The sequence below is a fragment of the Bos grunniens genome, chromosome 7 (genome assembly GCF_055505025.1).
Source record: "Bos grunniens cultivar Pamir isolate PY7600 chromosome 7, Bosgru_T2T1.0, whole genome shotgun sequence".
In the NCBI taxonomy this organism is placed as follows: Eukaryota; Metazoa; Chordata; class Mammalia; order Artiodactyla; family Bovidae; genus Bos; species Bos grunniens.
The window spans coordinates 19,385,320-19,401,845 of NC_141171.1; the positions used below are offsets into that span (position 1 = coordinate 19,385,320).

General features: G+C 52.1%; 1 protein-coding gene across 1 annotated transcript; it reads right to left on the reverse strand.

Moving 5' to 3' along the window:
- Positions 1–1,252: 1,252 nt before the first annotated feature.
- On the reverse strand, positions 1,253–9,770 carry FEM1A (fem-1 homolog A). Its single transcript, XM_086410043.1, has one exon. The coding sequence runs from the start codon at positions 4,707–4,709 to the stop codon at positions 2,748–2,750; it is 1,962 nt and encodes a 653-aa protein (XP_086266169.1). The 5' UTR covers positions 4,710–9,770; the 3' UTR covers positions 1,253–2,747.
- Positions 9,771–16,526: the final 6,756 nt, after the last annotated feature.

The window sequence follows — 16,526 nt, forward strand, 5'->3', positions numbered from 1 at the left end:
CTGCCAATGCAGGAAATGCAGATTTGACTGCTGGATCTGGAAGATCCCCTGGAGAAGGAAATGACAACCCACTCATATGTTCTTGAGGAGCCTGGTGGGCTACAGTCCAGGGGATCAGAAAAGAGTGGGACACGACTTGGTGGCTAAACAATAATTGACTGTCAGCATGACCCACACCTGGGCTGCTGTGGCCCATCCAGTCCCAGTGAATGTCTCGATGTTGGCTGCCACGTGGCCTTCCGCTGGCCGCCATGTCAGGACCCAGGAGGACCCGTGTCATTCCTAAGTTCTGAGCTGCTGGGTCAACCCACACTGGAAATCTGCCTGAGCTTTACGATGGCCTTCTCTGAGAGTCTCGGGCTTAAGTCACAAGTCTCAGGCGTGAGCTTTTAAAGCATGCATTTGGCCCACATGGGTTCCCCTCTTTGGTGAGTCCTGTCAAACCCACGAATGGGGCCTACCACCCAGTCGGGGTTCAGTAAATGCTGCCAGTGCAGGTGTCTCCTGGGAGGCTGCTGAGTGGTGTCGGCTGGTAAGGGTCGTTGGGTCCCCATGAAATCAGGAGTTGGAGAACCCTCCAGCCCAATTTGCCACTGGAAGTGAGACGGCCCCAAGGCACAGTCTCCCTGTTGTCTCGGGAGGTGAGGATGTGGGGAGATGCCTGCCTCAGGTATGGCTGGGTCAATCCTTTCCTCTACAGGGGCTTGAACCCGGCCTGGTGCAAGGCAGGCCCTGGGGAAACAGTCAACATCGGACTCCCAGGACGGTGCTGTGGGCGAGGAGTTGACTGACGATGCCAGTGCAGAGAAAATCAGAATTTAACAACATGGCAGGACAAAAGGAAAGGGTGGGACTTTCCTCTGGGAAACCCAAGTTTATGCAGAGACCTCTTGGACCAGAGGGTTCATAGGCTCCATCACATGGTCTCAGGGAAGCAGGGCTGAGTTGGGGGCCTTCCTGTTCCCTTAGACCTTCCGGAAGGTCAAATCATGCCATGCTCTCCTCTGAGGCAACCCTCCTGCACAGCAGAGTTGACGACTAAGTCAGTGGTTTTATGTTTTTTCTGCAGTAATACATTTTCCTGACTAACTCTGACACTAAGCCCCAGGACATAAACTGGGATGGGAGCCGTGCTCCTTACCTGGGCCTTCCACACCAGGCAGACCCCTCCTCCCCCACCCACTCAGCACTCCCTTCCGCCCGCCCCCCCAAGTCGTCCATTTAACACAAGGTTGAACAACAGCACCGCACATGCAGTTGACACTCCTCCTCTTTTTATTCCGGGCTTCAGGAGGGACAGTGAGGGCGGTTCCCGCCTTGATGGAAGGCAAAACCTGGTCTTGGAAATAAAGAACGTCCTAACTAACACTGCAAATCCACAGAGACCTGGTTCCCTCGCTGGGGGCGGGGCATCCGGGGACCCACTGTGCTGCGGAAGACTTCCATCAGTGTAGCTGCCCCGTGACAAGGCTGCGGGAGGGGCACCGGCTCCAGTCCCCTTCCGCTCTCCCAACAGGCCAAGGACACTCTCCTGCTGGCGGCCAGGGCCATGGAGGACAGGCCCTGAGAATCCCACTGGGGAGGGTTCTCTGGCAGGAGGACTAACAATCCCCCTCCCCAGAAGCCCCCAGTGACGGGAGGCCGAGAGACACCCACCGTCTATCTAGCTGACACAGTGGGTCAACAGTGTACCTGGCGTTGCCTCAGGGTCACCTGCATCCAGGTCTCCGAGCAGCTAAAAACTGGACACAGCCACTCAGGATGCTGGCCACGCACCTGTGCCGTCGGGCGTGACTTGTGATGTGGAAGCGGCCTGCGGTTTTAACTCATAAATTGTGAAAACCAAAGCCCAAACCAACCATGCTAGGTTTTGCTGGGCGAGAAGCAGCCTGGCCCCTAAAAAAGGCTAAGAGTGAACTATCAGAAAGAAACGTACTGTCACCTTCGCTCTGGGGACGGATACGTGGGGCTGGCACCTCCCTTCCTTAACACAATAAAGCTCACCTCTGCCGGCTGGGCCACCTCGGGCACGACAAAACCCTTGCTGCATGAAAATAACTTAGCGAGTCTGACAAACCAAAAATTTTAGAAAAAGAAAAAAAGTATATGGCAGCAAAACTTCAGGACTCCTGCATCACACCTGTAACCTGCCCGCTTAGTAAATAAACAGAACACCAAACCACGAAAGCTACGCAAAGGGCAGGCTGCCCCTCCCCGGGTGGAGACCCTTACCCACTGCAGGGTGGAGGGAGCAGGTGTGAACGTGCTAGAAAAGGCAGGTCTCCCAGTTTCCCCTCAGGGCCCCCCGTCCTAACCCTGCACTGGGGGGGTCTACGTCTATCCAGAGACCGGACCAACTCTCAGCTTCTTCCTGCGTTTCTAGGTGGGGGAGGAAGGCAATGGCTTCAACTCATCCGCCTCTGAGTCAGAAGGAAAGACCCTCCTTAACCCAGGCAAACGGGGCGTGTGGGAGGTTGAGCGTCTTCTCAGGCCAAGGATGGGTGCGCAGGCTCCTGCAATAAAGTCCATTCTCCGAGCGCGTCACCCTGAAGGCTTCTAGCACCGACAGCTCGCTCACTCCTATCCCCGCTCCCTGCAGAGGGGAGGGGGGCCATGGAGGCGGGAGAGCCCCTCCCCTTTGTCGCTCTCCCAGGTTTCTAGCCACAGGAAGTGCTCCCAGAGAGAGGGTGGGACCGGTGCAGGCCCCGCCCTCCTGGGGTTTGCCTCTCCCACTGTGGTCAGTGTGGTCAGTGCAGCTCGATGAAGGCCTCCAGCTCCTCAGGGATGAAGCCCTTGTAGGGGATCTTGTTCTTGTCCAGGGCGCGGGCCGCAAGGCACTGCAGGGTCACGTAGTTGAAGGGCTGGATGGTGCTCTTGGCCAGCAGCTTCTCGTCCAGCAGCTCATAGGCCGTCTTCTTGAAGGCGTTGGTGGCGTCCATGTGGGCCCCCGCCTCAATCAGGGCGTTCATGATGCCCGGGCAGTTGTTCTGTGCTGCGATGTGCAGTGGGGTGTTGTTGTCGAAGTCCCGGCTATCTGGGTCGGCCCCGCAGTCCAGCAGCACCTTGACCACCTGCAGGGAGGGGAACCTGCCCACCGGGTAGCGGCCCACGTTGGTGGTCTCTGCATCCACGGCCATGTGCAAAGGGGTGAAGCCGTTCTTGCCACGAGGGGCGCACTTGAGCAGCCGGTAGACTGTCTGGTGTTTCAGGTGCTCCTGGTCGGGCGTACACTCCACCTTCTCCAGCAGGTAGAGCAGGTGGAGGATGATGGCCAGGGCCTTGGTAAACTGTGCCGAGTCCCCGGGCTCCTTGGGCAGCTGCAGGGCCCGCTCCACTTCCCGCACCCCTTTGCACAGCACCCCCATGAGGTCTGCGAAGCCGATGGGCGTGCCTAGGCTGCCCTTGGCCGAGCGGTCCTGGAGCACGTAGGAGAAGAGTTCGGCGAAGGACAGGAAACTGCTGGCCGTCATGGGACTCAGAGGCTCCAGGTTGTTTTGCTGCATGTCCAGGGCATACTTCCAAAGGCGGATGCAGCGCTCGAAGTTGCCCGAATCGGCGTACACAGCGCCCCGGTAGCGGATGTAGTAAGACGTGTCCGGGTGGGAAGGACCTAGGATGCGCTCTCGGATCAGCAGGGCCTGCATGCGCATCTCATCTGGGTCGGTGATGAGCGCCTCCAGTTCTTCGGTGGTGTTCACCTCCCTCGAGTAGTCATAGGCCAGGACCAGTTGCGGGGGCTCCGGTTTGGGCAGATACTCGCCCCCCTGGTGCCGCAGCTCCATGGCCCGTCTCCAGTGTTTCAGGGCCCCGAGCAGATCCCGCTTCTTATCCACGTAGGTGGCTCCCAGCAGCTCCAAGGCTTCCACGGCGGCTTCCCTGCTGGTGGGGCAGCAGCTCTCGTACGATTCACCGCTCGGGGGTTCCTCGGGGGACGAGCGGGCGCCCTGGGGCTGCACCCTGGCCAGCCCGGGCTGCGCCTGCTCGTCCCCAGCAGGCTGCTCCTGGATGAGGTACTCCACGATGTTGGTGTGGCCCGTCACGCTGGCCGCCAGCAACGGTGTCATGCCGTAGCCATCACGCTCCATGCGGGCGTTGCAGCCGAGCAGCAGCTGCAGAATCTCCAGGCTGCCGGACTCGGCGCAGTCGTGCAGGGCTGTGTTGCCCTTGGCGCTGCGCCGGTTCACCTGGGCGCCCTGCTCCAGCAGGTAGCGGGCGATCTCGCGGTGGCCCTTGTAACAGGAGATCATGAGGCACGTGTGCCCGTGCCGGTTGGCCACCTCCAGGTCCGCCTGGTGCTCGCCCACCAAATAGCGCACCACCTCCAGGTGCCCATCGAAGCAGGCGGCGCGCAGGGGCGTCGAGTTGGTACGCGTGGTGCGGTTCACCGAGGCCCCGCGGCGCAGCAGGCTCCGCACCACGTCCAAGTGGCCGGCGGCCGAGGCGGCCCACAGCGGCGGCGCGCCCTCGATGATCTCGCCATCAAAGTGCACCGAGCCGCCCGCCTCCACACTCGCGCCGCACCGGTCCACCAGGTACTCGACTACGTCCAGGTGGCCGTAACGGGCTGCGATGAGCAGCGGCGTACCCCCGCTGGCCACCTCGCCCGTCAGCTCTTCCAGCTCCTCGCGGCTCCGGCCGCTGAGCAGCTTCTGAAGGAGCTGCAGCTTGCCGTCGCGGGCGGCATTGTACACGGCGGTGTGGAGGTCCATGATCTGGGCCTCCGCCAGGCCATGGGCCGGCCGCCGGGGGACGACGGGACCGGGGGACGGCGGACTAGCGCCCCGAGGGGCAGGCGGCAACCTTCACCGTCTCCCCCACCGCCATCTTAGGTGCTTCTGGGGCGGAATAAAATGGCTGCCGCGGCCTGTTTCCGTTGGAGCATGGAAATGTGCAGGGAAATGTAGTTCTCTGAGCGGGCACACTCCGTGGGACAGAAGAAGAACTGTAAGGTGGTAGAACTACAACTCCCAGAATGCCGCGGGCCAGCCGCGGCGAAGTGGGTGCACGCTGTATAGCGGGAATAGCAGTTCCAATCCCAGCCAATTGTGATGGAAACTGGCTGCTCGCGGACTACGACTTCCGTCATCCAATGCTATCGCAATGGCTTGTGGGACCCAGGGAAGTTTGGTTACGTACTTCCTGTGGCTGTTAGTGGCTGTCAGTGCCTGAGCCGACAGGAAACGCTGACTCCAGCCAGAGGACTGTATTCCATAAAAGGCAGGGCGAGCGACTTGGAGCCAACCAGAAGCGAGAACGAAGGCGAAGCCAGGCGAGTGGTCCGATTTGGGCTTCGCGAGGCTAAACCTCTCACTGGCAGGGGGCGCTCAGGAGAGGCAGGAAAGTGAGTCGGAGTGGGTACATTTGGAGAGCAGAAAGTACAGGTGACCCTAAGGGTCCGTGTCCTGCGCGCTTGTTCATTTCTCATTCATTTGTTCGTTAATTCACACACTTATATATTTATTTACTTACTCATTAATACCCTATTAAAATTTTAGTTTTCCTTCATTCACCCCTCAGCATCCTCAATGTTGTCCGGTCGCTCAATCGTGTCCAACTCTTTGCGGCCCCATGGACTGCAGCACTCCAGCAGCTTCTCTGTTCCTCACTGTCTCCTGGAGTTTGCTCAAACTCATGTACATTGACTCGGTGATAATTTGCAAGGCCCAGTGCAAATGGAAAATGTAGAGCCCCTTGTCCAAAAGTGATTAAAATTTTTCCAACAAAGACAACAGGGCATTAAACAAAGCGTCAGGCCCTTCTGAGTGAGGGGTCCCAGATGACTGCTCACATGGACACCCCTGTGAAGACAGAACTCCACACTCAAAGACAAACCCTTACCTCCAGCACTGTCTGACTTCCATTTTGCTGCTGCCTGCCCCAGGGTTATTGAAGATAATGGGAAAAATGAGGAAGTTGCCATGTCCAGGAATGTTCAAGAAATGCATGCTGTTCTCTACACCTCCTGACTTTTGTGTGGGCTGTTCCCTCTGCTTGGAATACTGTTCCAGACCTTCTTCACTTGGCTACCCCGTTGGCCTTTTTCAGGTCTCAGCTGAGACTTCAGGTCTTCCTGGATGATTCCTTGACCTAAGGCTTAGTGGGTGTCCTCCCTGGCACCATTGGCATTCTGATCCCTGAATCTTAGTGAAATACTATGTTTTGATCAATTCAGGGTGTTGTAATAAATACCACAGGCTGGGTAGCTATATTAGTTAGGAATCTCCAGAGAAACTGGAGAAGGAAATGGCAGCCCACTCCAGTATTCTTGCCTGGAGAATTCCATGGACAGAGGAGCCTGGTGGGCTGCAGTCTACCGGTTGTAGAGAGTTAGACATGACTGAGTGACTTTCATTTTTCCAGAACCCAATAGGCTATTTATATATTATATCCATATTCATATCTACACACACACACACACATTACATTTACCAAACTCAGGATTTGGCTGCTGACTGATCAAAAGCCAATAATCTAGTGGCAAGTGTCAGTAGAAAGGAAGGATGGTTTATTGAGAAAAGCCAGCAGTTTGAGAAGAAGGTTAACTTACGTCTAGAGCCCAACTCTGCAGATTCTGCTCAGCCATGACAGTTTTTAAAGGGAAAAAGAGGGGAGTCTCAGTTAATCATTATGGTAAGAGCTAAGATTCTTCATCCTTTCTCCAGTGTGTGCAGACCACTGACTTCTCCTGATCTTCTTTTTTTTAATAAAAAAAAAAATGTAGTCTTTTTTTCCAAACCCTTTGGCCACACTGCCTGTGTCTGAGACCTTAGTTTCCAGACCGGGGATTGAACCAGCACCTCCTGCTTTGGCAGTGTGGAGTCTTAGCCACTCCACCACCAGGGAAGTCCCTCCTGATCTTTCTCTGGATGCTGTCTTGCCTGCATGGTCCACCTGCAGGTTTGCTATGGGGAAGCTGGGAGTAGAGAGCCAGTAGTTCTTCAGTCCTTCATTCTTAACAGCTTTTAATCCAGGAAAGTAATCAACAGGTTAGGCAAGGGCATTGTATACATTCTGTAAAGCAAAAGTCAGGAATGCTACCCAGTGATCTCATTTTTTATGATTAAGGTTTAAGGGGAACAGAAATAGATAAACAGGAAAGAGGCAAATGAGATGCTTACAAATCCCCACTTGTCAGACATCATTCCACTTCTGTGAGATTAGGGACAGAGGTCCATCTCCTGTAACTTCTTCATGCTGACATAGAGCGCTGTGTTTTCAGAGAGGAAGATGTTGACATGGGTCTGTAGCATGTATTTGCCAACAGTTTTAGTTGCCTGCTTACATATGTGGGCAGAGCAAGCTATGATTATTCTAATCCCACAAAGATATAGATGATTACGAGCAATGGTGTTAATCTCATTCTTTCATTGGACACTGAGACTATGCCTCTAGTGCCTACTCTGTGACTGCCTGTGCCTGCTCTTTTGTGACTCAGGGAGGCCCAGGAGACTTCAGCTTTACTACAGACAAGAGGCAGGGGACATAAAAGGGCTTTGTATTTGGGGAGGGCCCTGCAGGGCCCCTGGGAACTTTCCTTCTCCAGTTTCTCTGGAGATTCCTGACTAATATAACCCCTGAACTCGTATGGCTATGGAGTCTGAGAAGTTCTGTGATCTTCCATCTGTAAGCTGGAGAACAAGCAAAGCTGATGGTGTAACTCAGACTGAGTCCGCAGCCCTGAAACCCAGGAGCTCTGATGTCTGAGGGCAGGAAATATGGATGTCCCAGCTCAAGAAGGAAGAGAATTAACCCTTCCTCCATTTCCTTGTTCGATTCCTGCCCTTCTTGGATTGGGTGAATCAAATGCTAACTAACCTCTTCCAGAAACACCCTCACAAACACACCCAGAAATAATGTTTTACCTGCTCCCTAGGCATCTCTTAGCCCAGTCAAGTTGACACGTACGGACTTCCCTGGTGGTCCAGTGGTTAACTTCCACTGCAGTGGGGCATGGGTTCAGTCCCTGGCTGGGGGAGTTCTGAATGTTGTGTAGTGCTGCCAACAAAACAAAACAAAACAAAACACACACACACACACAATCGACACATACAATTAACCATCACAGTGGCTTTAACAATGAACATGTATTTCTTACAGTTTTGGAGGCTAGAAGTTGAAGGTTAGGATGCCAGCCTGATTAGGTTTCTGGTAAAGACTCTCTTCCTGGCTTGTAGACACCTCCTCACGTAGAGGAGAGAAAGAAAGAGAGCTCCAGTCCCTTTACCCCTTTCTAAGTGCACCAAGGACTTTGCTGGTGGTCCAGTGGCTAAGACTCTGCGCTCCCAATACAGGGGGCCCAGGTTTGATCCCTGCTCAGGGAACTAGATCCCACATGCAGCAACAAAGATCCTGTATGCCCCAACTAAGACCCAGTACAGCCAAAAAAAAAAAAAAAAAGAGCTGTTAAATTGTCAGGATTTTTGACAACCAGAGATTAAACCCAGCCAATATTGAACATTAAAACACAGAGATTTAACTCTTAACAAGTCATATAAAAACAAAAGTGAAAGTGCAAGTTGCTCAGTCGTGTCCAATGCTTTGCAGCCCCAGGCCAGAATACTGGAGTGGGTAGCCTTTCCCTTCTCCAGGGGGTCTTCCCAACCCAGGGATTGAACCCAGGTCTCCCGAGTTGCAGGCAGATTCTTTACCAGCTGAGCCACAAGGGAAGCCCAATAAAAAACAAAGGTGACACTCAAAACCTCACCACCTCCTAAGTGTTCACTAAGTATTGCTGTTGTCTATCTTTCAAGGTGACTTATGCCTCTGAATCTACATGGCAGAAATACCACACAGTGGTGTGGACCTGCCCACCTCTTTCTAGTTTTCCACTCTATGACTCCACCAGGTAGCTCAAAACCATTGATGGGAGTATCTGCATTCTCAGCAACCCTCCTCCCAGGGCCCCCGACCTTGCTCTCTTTTTATTATTTTCTGGCCCCTATGTGGGATCTTAGTTCCCTGACCAGGAATGGAACCAGGGCTAGCCTCCCAACCCCCTGGCGGCACAGAAAGCACGAGTCTCAACCGCTGGACGGCCCCGGAAGTCCCGCCTCACTCTATTTTGTTTCCCACAGCACGTTTCAGCTTGCTACCTAAGTTCCTATGTCATTTGCGTGTTTATGGCATGTATCAGTCTGCCTGCTTACCATGCCAGCCCAGACAAGCCAGGGAGGTTGGCTGTTTGTGTTCACTGCTGTGTCCCAGTTTCTAGCAGCACACAGTAGGCACTTGATAAATATGAGTGGCAGTGAATAAAGAGGTCGCTCCAGGAAGCCCATTTTAACCACACCTACACCCTGCCTAGGGCTTCTCAGGTGGCTCAGGAGTAAAGAATCTGCCTGCCAATGCAGGAGACTCAGGTTCGATCCCTGGGTAGGGAAGATCCTCTGGCGAAGGAAATGGCAACTCATTCCCAGTATTCTTGCTTGGGAAATCCAATGGACAAGAAGGACCTGGCGAGCTACATACAGTCCATGGGGTGGTGAAAGGTCCGGCACGACTTAAGGACTAAACAACAACCACCCTTGCTAATGTTTCCTGGCCCTGGCAGGATCAGCCTCCTTCTTGTGATACATTGGGGTTGGCCAAAAAGTTCGTTCCTGGTCATCCGTACCACGTGGCAGAGAACCCAACCTAGCTGTTCGGCCAACTCCACTATTTCTGCCGCCCAGCAGGCTTCCAGGGAGGGAGGCACAGTAGGGCCCGCTATTTGGCAACGACGGTGGCCCACCCAGGTGGCGGCCCCTTCTCTCACCCCTCTGCATCTGGGGAGCCCGTTCTCCCAGCGCCTGTCCCCGCGCCAGGCCCGGGCGGCTGCAAACGTCCGGGCCCCCATGCGCGGGCACATCCCCCGCGGCCCGCCAGGTGCGCACCGCGGGGCGCCCGCAGCTGCGCGCTTGCCCTCCCGCGCAGCCTAATCGCGGCAGCCGATGCGGGCCCACGGCCGGGCCACCTGCGCGTAGAAGCAAGGAAGCCGCGGGGACCTCTGGGGCGGGCCAAACCCCAGCTGGGGGGCTTTCATCAGAGGGCGCTTTAAAATCTTTCTAATGAGAAAATATTTCAAACGTTCAGGAACATAGGGAAAATAATATGAGAGACCCCCAAGATAGCAATGCCAAAGACAAGGCGTCCTCATTCAATCCCATAAATATTTCATGAGGTTACCAGTCGGGTTGGCATTGTTTTAGGAGCTGAGACACAACTGGGAGAAAAATACACAAACCCCCCTTCTCTCCGGAATCTGGTTCAAGGAGGGAGAGGCTGGTATGAAATTAAATAACTGTGTTCATTTGTAGGTGTGTGTTACGGGCTGAGTTTTGTGCCTCTGTCCATCCCCGAATTCATAGCTAGCCCCCAAAGATGATAGTATTAGGAGGTGGGGTCTCTGGGAGGTGATGAGGTCGTGAGGGTGGAGCCCTCCCTAATGAGATTTTGTTTTGTTTACTCGCTCAGTTATGTCTGATTCTTTGAGACCCCATAGACTGTAGCCCACCAGGCTCCTCTGTCCATGGGATTTCTCAGGGAAGAATACTGGAGTGGGCTGCCATCCCCTTCTCCAGGGGATCTTCCTGTCCCAGAGATTGAAGCCGTGACTCCTGCATTGGTAGGCGGTTTTATACCACTGAGTCACCAGGGAAGCCCCCTAGGGGATTATTTCCCTTATAAAGGGGCCATAGAGACTGCTCTTCCCCCTTTGCCCGGTGAGGACACAGCAAGAAGACCCAGGAAGGGAGCCCTCGCTGGACTGTGCTGGCACCCTGATTTTGGACTTCACAGTTTTCCCATGAAAAATAGATTTCTATTGTTTATAATAGGGGTCTGTGGTATGTTATCAGCCCAAACTGACTAAGACAGAGTGGGCTCCTTAAGCAACAGGTTGTTTATTGTATCACCTTCTGGAGGCTCAAAGTCCAAGGCCAAGGTGTTGGAGGGCTGATTTTTCCTGAAGCCCCACTCCTTCCCCCTCCTCCTTCCTTGCTACTTCAGTAGGTGTTTGTGGTACTTCTGAAATGTGACCCCCACAGTCACTGACCCTTCTCCCATCGAGAGGTGAGGTCAGTGTCTGCTCCCCTTTAATGTAGGTGGACACATGCCTGCCTCGACCTCTACAAGAAAGCAGAAGTGGCACTGGGATTTCTTCTTTTTTTCTCCTTTTTTTTTTAGTTCTCTGTGCTATACAGTAGGTCTTTTTTGCTTATCTGTTTTATTTTTTAATTTTTGGCATGACCACGTGGTGCACATGGCATCTTAGTTCCCCGACCAGGGATGGAACCCACGTCCCCTGCATTGGAAACTTAGGATCTTAACCACTGGACCACCAGGGAAGTCCCTGCACCAGGATTTCTGAGGCTAGGACACAAAAGGTCACCAGCTCCCCCTGGTTCTCTTGAGGTACCAAGTCTGAGAATTCAGCTGCCAGGAAAGAAGTCAACCCCCCAAAGACCATCATGCTGAAGGCACATGTAGACCCTCTGGTCTGCTGTCTCCACTGATCCCTGCCTTCCAACCCTTTCCCTTTAGGATGTCCCCCATCTAGGAGGTCATCTAGGACCTTCCAGACCAGCCATCTACCTGACCCCACCCACAGGTCACAGAAGCTGAGTCTGCCCAGAGTCCTGACCTGAGATACATAAATATCTGAGAGATATACACAAATGACTGTTCTAAGCCTGTACGTTTTGGAATAGTTTGATGCGCGGTAATAACTGGAAAAGCATTACATGTAGCTCGTGGCTTTAATTTGCCTGTCTGTAATTACTGAGCGGATCACAGAGTTCCCTCCCGAGAGTTTGTTTACTGTCTGCTCCCTCTTGGGGGCACTGCCTGTTCATCGGTTAAGATGCCACAATTTAGTTTCTAAGAGGCAGCCTCAATGTGCCTCTCTCCCCCAGAGGGATAGATAGATTGATGTTGTCTCTCACAGCCTGAGGGGTTCTGTCTTTCATTCATTCATTCAGCCATGCTGATTTATATTCTAAGCACTTACTGCACGGTGGGCCTGGTGCTGGAAGCCGGGATGCTGCTCTGAGCGAGACACACAGTGTTCTCAGGAGCCAGGAATCTGGTGGAGGGAGAGAACTTGAGTCAGGGGCTGTGGTCCAGGATGCAAGAGCCCCGGAGACCCATAGATTATAGCTGACTGGAGAGGGAATGAGGAAGTGGAGAGGGGCTTCATTCACGGACAGGGTTTTTCGGGTAGAGTGTTTGAATGAAGCGGTGTTCCAGATCACTCGAGTCGTCCATTTTGGCTTAACAAACTACCTCAAGCCTAGTGTCTGCTGGGGACTGAATGGGTCCTCTCCAAATTCTTACATTGAAGCCCTAACCCCTGAAAGTGAAAGTGAAAATGTTAGTCACTCAGTTATGTCTAACCCTTTGCGACCCCATGGACTATAGCCTGTCAAGCTCCTCTGTCCATGGAATTCTCCAGACATGAATACTAGAGTACCTAGGGATCGAACCCAGGTCTTCTGCATTGCAGGCAGATTTCTTTACCGTCTGAGTCACCAGGGAAACCCTAACCCCTAATGTGACTGTATTTGCAGATAGAGGAAGCATGCAGCCTCAGAAGTCACTTAGCATCACTTCCACCCCATTCTGTTTTGCTGGAAGGAAGTTGATAAGGCTTGCCCTCGTTAAGGGAGAGAGGGGCTTCAGAGGTGGCTCAGAGGCAAAGAACCCAACTGCTAGTGCAGGCTCACTCCCTGGTCCGGGAAGATCCCCTGGAGGAGGGCATGGCAGCCCACTCCATTATTCTTGCTGGGAGAATCCTCATGGACAGAGGAGCCTGGCAGGCTACAGTCTAAAGGGCCACAAAGAATCGGACACAACTGAAGCGACTGAGCCCATAGGAATGCATTCATTCAGTACCTCATGGAATCACTCCATACCCACAAGATAGAAGTTCAGGGACATTTGTTACCAAAGGTGAGGGGACACGCTTCTCATTAAAAGCCCCCAAATTAATCACACAAGGGGGCCTTTTTGTAACACAGTGAGTGAGACTCAGAGTTAAACACATCCATCCAAAGCACATTTCAACAAAATCCTCTTCATTTTCCTCTCAAGATCAGACATCTCTGAGTAATAAACCAACATCATCCATACTACTTTCCTAGCTGCCTGTGATGAAATGTCTGTTTTTTTAAATGGCAGGATTCTGAGCTGTAAAGACCATTCCCTAACATTAATTAAAGTGTATTAAATGCATTTAGTATGTTTACTGTGTTCTGCAGCTGTCATTTTTATCTCATTTCAAAATATTTTCATCAGCCTCAAAGACAGCCACATCCCATCAGCAGTCACTCTGCACCCTCTTTCCACCAACCCACTCTGTGCGTCAGTGGATTTGCCTGTTCTGGGTATTTCGTATACATGGAATCACACACTGTGTGGCCTTCTGTGCCTGGCTCCTCTCACTGAGCATCACGTTTTCAAGGTTCATCTACATTGTAGCAAATGTCATTGTTTCTTTCTTTTTCATCATGGCTCAGTAATAGTCCATGGTGTCGATGGACCACATTGTGTTTATCCATTCATCCATTGATGGACATTTGGGTCATTTCCACATTTTGTCTGCTGTGACTAGTGCTGCAATGAATACTTGTGTATGAGAATTTGTATTCCTGGCTTTAATTCTTTGGGGTATAGAGGAAAGAGTGGAATTGTGGGATCATATGGTAATTCTATGTTTAACGTTTGGAAACAACACCATACGGTTTTCCTATGTCTCTGTTTAAAAAAAAAAACAAAACAGTTTTGCCGGGACTTCCCTGGTGATCTGGTGGCCAAGACTCCACGTTCCCAATGCGGGAGGGGGGCGGGGGCTGGATTTGATCCCTGGTCAGGGAACTAGGTCCCACATGCCACAACAAAGATCAAAGATCTTCACAGTCAAATAAAAATGAATATTTTTTAAAAATGAACATTAAAAAATGGCTTTACTAAGTAAAGTTTGCATATAAGAAACTAGACATATTTAAAATACACAATCATGTCCTCCATAAATAAAGGCAGCTTTTCTTCTTCCTTCCAGAGAAGATGCTGTTTGCTACAGGTTTTCATAGGTATCCTTTCTTGGGTTGAGAAAATTCCCCTCTATGACTAGTTTCCTGAAACTTAAGAAAAATCAAGAATAGGTGTTAGGTTTTGTCAAGTGCTTTCTCTGCACTTACTGAAATGATCACGTGGTTTTTCTTTTAGTTGTTCATATAGTGAATTATTTTGATTGGTTTTCAGGTGTTAAGCCAACCTTGCCTTGTTTGTAACTTTTTGTGCTCAGACTGTGCAGTCGAATCCATGCTTTGTGAACCCATAGACTTTAACTCTCCAGGCCCCTCTGTCCATGGAATTTTCCAGACAAGAATACTGGAGTGGGTAGCCATTTCCTTCTCCAGGGGATCTTCCTGACCCAGGGATCAAACACATGTTGCCTGCATTGGCAGGCAGATTCTTTACCACTGAGCTACCAGAGAAGCCCAACCTGTACTCTGGGGTCTGTCAGATATCCCTTCTCTGCCCTGAGGAGCAAATTCTGTAAACTGTGTGGTCACTGTCAGTTAAAAAGTCTTACCTTGTCCCTAGCCCTGTTTACCACTTCTGCCTCACAGCTTTTTCCATCCCCTTTGTTGGCTAGATGCGTGTCTAGGAAAGCTCGGGTGATGTGGAGGCCCCTGGGAGCACCTCCTCCTGTGCCGTGTCCCTTCTGCTTTGCTTTGCACATGTGCCTGGTGTGTGCTGTTTGCGTCAATCCCTCCCTCGCCGCGCTGGGGCTGGGCCGAAGAGAGGGAGCTCTGAGCATACCTGTGGGTGTGAGCACTGACCGCCCACACAGCTGCCCTCTCTGGGCTGGGCTGGGCACCAGCTGGGATCCAGAAAGGCAGCGATGGGAGGGAACAGATTCCTGAGCCAGCTGTGAGTTGGGGGAGGAAACTCAGCCATCTCCTTGCGATGCTGCCTGCTTGTTGTCATGGAAACCGAAGCCACTCTCTTTTGAAGGACCCATTAAGGTACAGGATATAATCTGCGCTCTCTCTGGCTGACCCCCACCCTCCCTGGTGGAAGGCGACCACCCTCTGAGCAGCAGCCCCTAGATGATGAAGCATCCGAGTTCTGCTCTCACTCTCCCTTCCCAGCACTGGTTGGAGACCATGTGTGGTGACCTTATTGGCACCTTGGCCAACTCCCCCATGGAGATGACAGAAGGACATGGCACAGTCACCACACTGTCTCTGTGTACTACGCTATGATAGGGTAGTGGTTCCACATGCCTACCCTGGTCACAGAGTGCCCAAGTTCAGCTCCTGGCTCTGACACCCACTAGCTGTGCAACCTTGAGCAACTTGCTTGACCTCTCTGGGCCCTAGTTTTCTCTCCTCTAAAATGGGGTATAATAATGGTACCTGACTGAAGGCAACAAGAGAAGGGGGCAGCAGAGGATGAGATGGTTAAATAGCATCACTGACTCAATGAATTTGAGCAAACTCCAGGAGTAGTGGAGGACAGAGGAGCTTGACATGCTTCAGTCCATGGGGTTGAAAAGAGTCAGACATGACTTAGCGACTGAACAAAAACAACCTCGGAGGAGGTAATGTAGTTAAAGTTGTGTGTCTGGATGAAGAAAATATAGTATATTCACACCATGAAATATTACTCAGCCATGAAAAAGTAAGGAAGCACTGGTACACACTACCTTGAAAAAATTATGTTCAGTGAAAGAAGCCACATGCCACAGACCACATGGTGTATGATGCCATTTATATGAGATGTCCACAACAGATGAGTCCTCAGGGACAGAAAACAGACGGATGGTTGCCAGGGGTTGTGGGGAGAGGGAAGTAGGGAGTGACTGCTTAATGGGAATGGGGCTCCTTTTAGGGTGATGGAATGTTCTGGAAGTAGGTAGTGGTACTGGCTCTGGATCTTTGTGAATGTACTAAATGCCACTGAATTGTCACTTTAAGATGGTTGAAATAGGGGATTTCCCTGTGGTCCAGAGGTTAGGACTCTGTGTCTTCACTGCTGAGGGCTCAGGTTCAATCCCGGACAAGGAACCAAGATCCCATCCCACAAGCTGTGTGGCACGGCCAAGGCAGTGGGGCCGTCCCTAGTTGCCGCTAGTTCCAAGACAATGGGGCAATCAGAGCAGGTGTGCGGTGGCCCTTGAGTATGAGAGCCGATACAGGAAGTGATCCAGGTGTGGACTTAGGCAGTTTCTCGAGAAGCACTGGACCAGTCTCTGTCCAGGCCCTGAGAAATGGGTCCATCACTCTTCCTTCTCTCCTTCCATCTTTCCTCTCTCCCTCCTCTTTCCTCCCTCCCTTCCTTCTCCCTCTCTCCCTTCCTTTCTTCCTTCCTTCTTCTTTTTCTCTTGTCTATCAAACCATCGTTTGTCCCTCTTTATACTTTTGTCAGCATCATTATTTCCTCGGGATCATTTCCTGAGTCCATGGTGCCATGCACTTACACACACTATCTTCTTGATCTTTATAACAGTTTGAAGAACGAAGCTGTAATCACTCCATTTC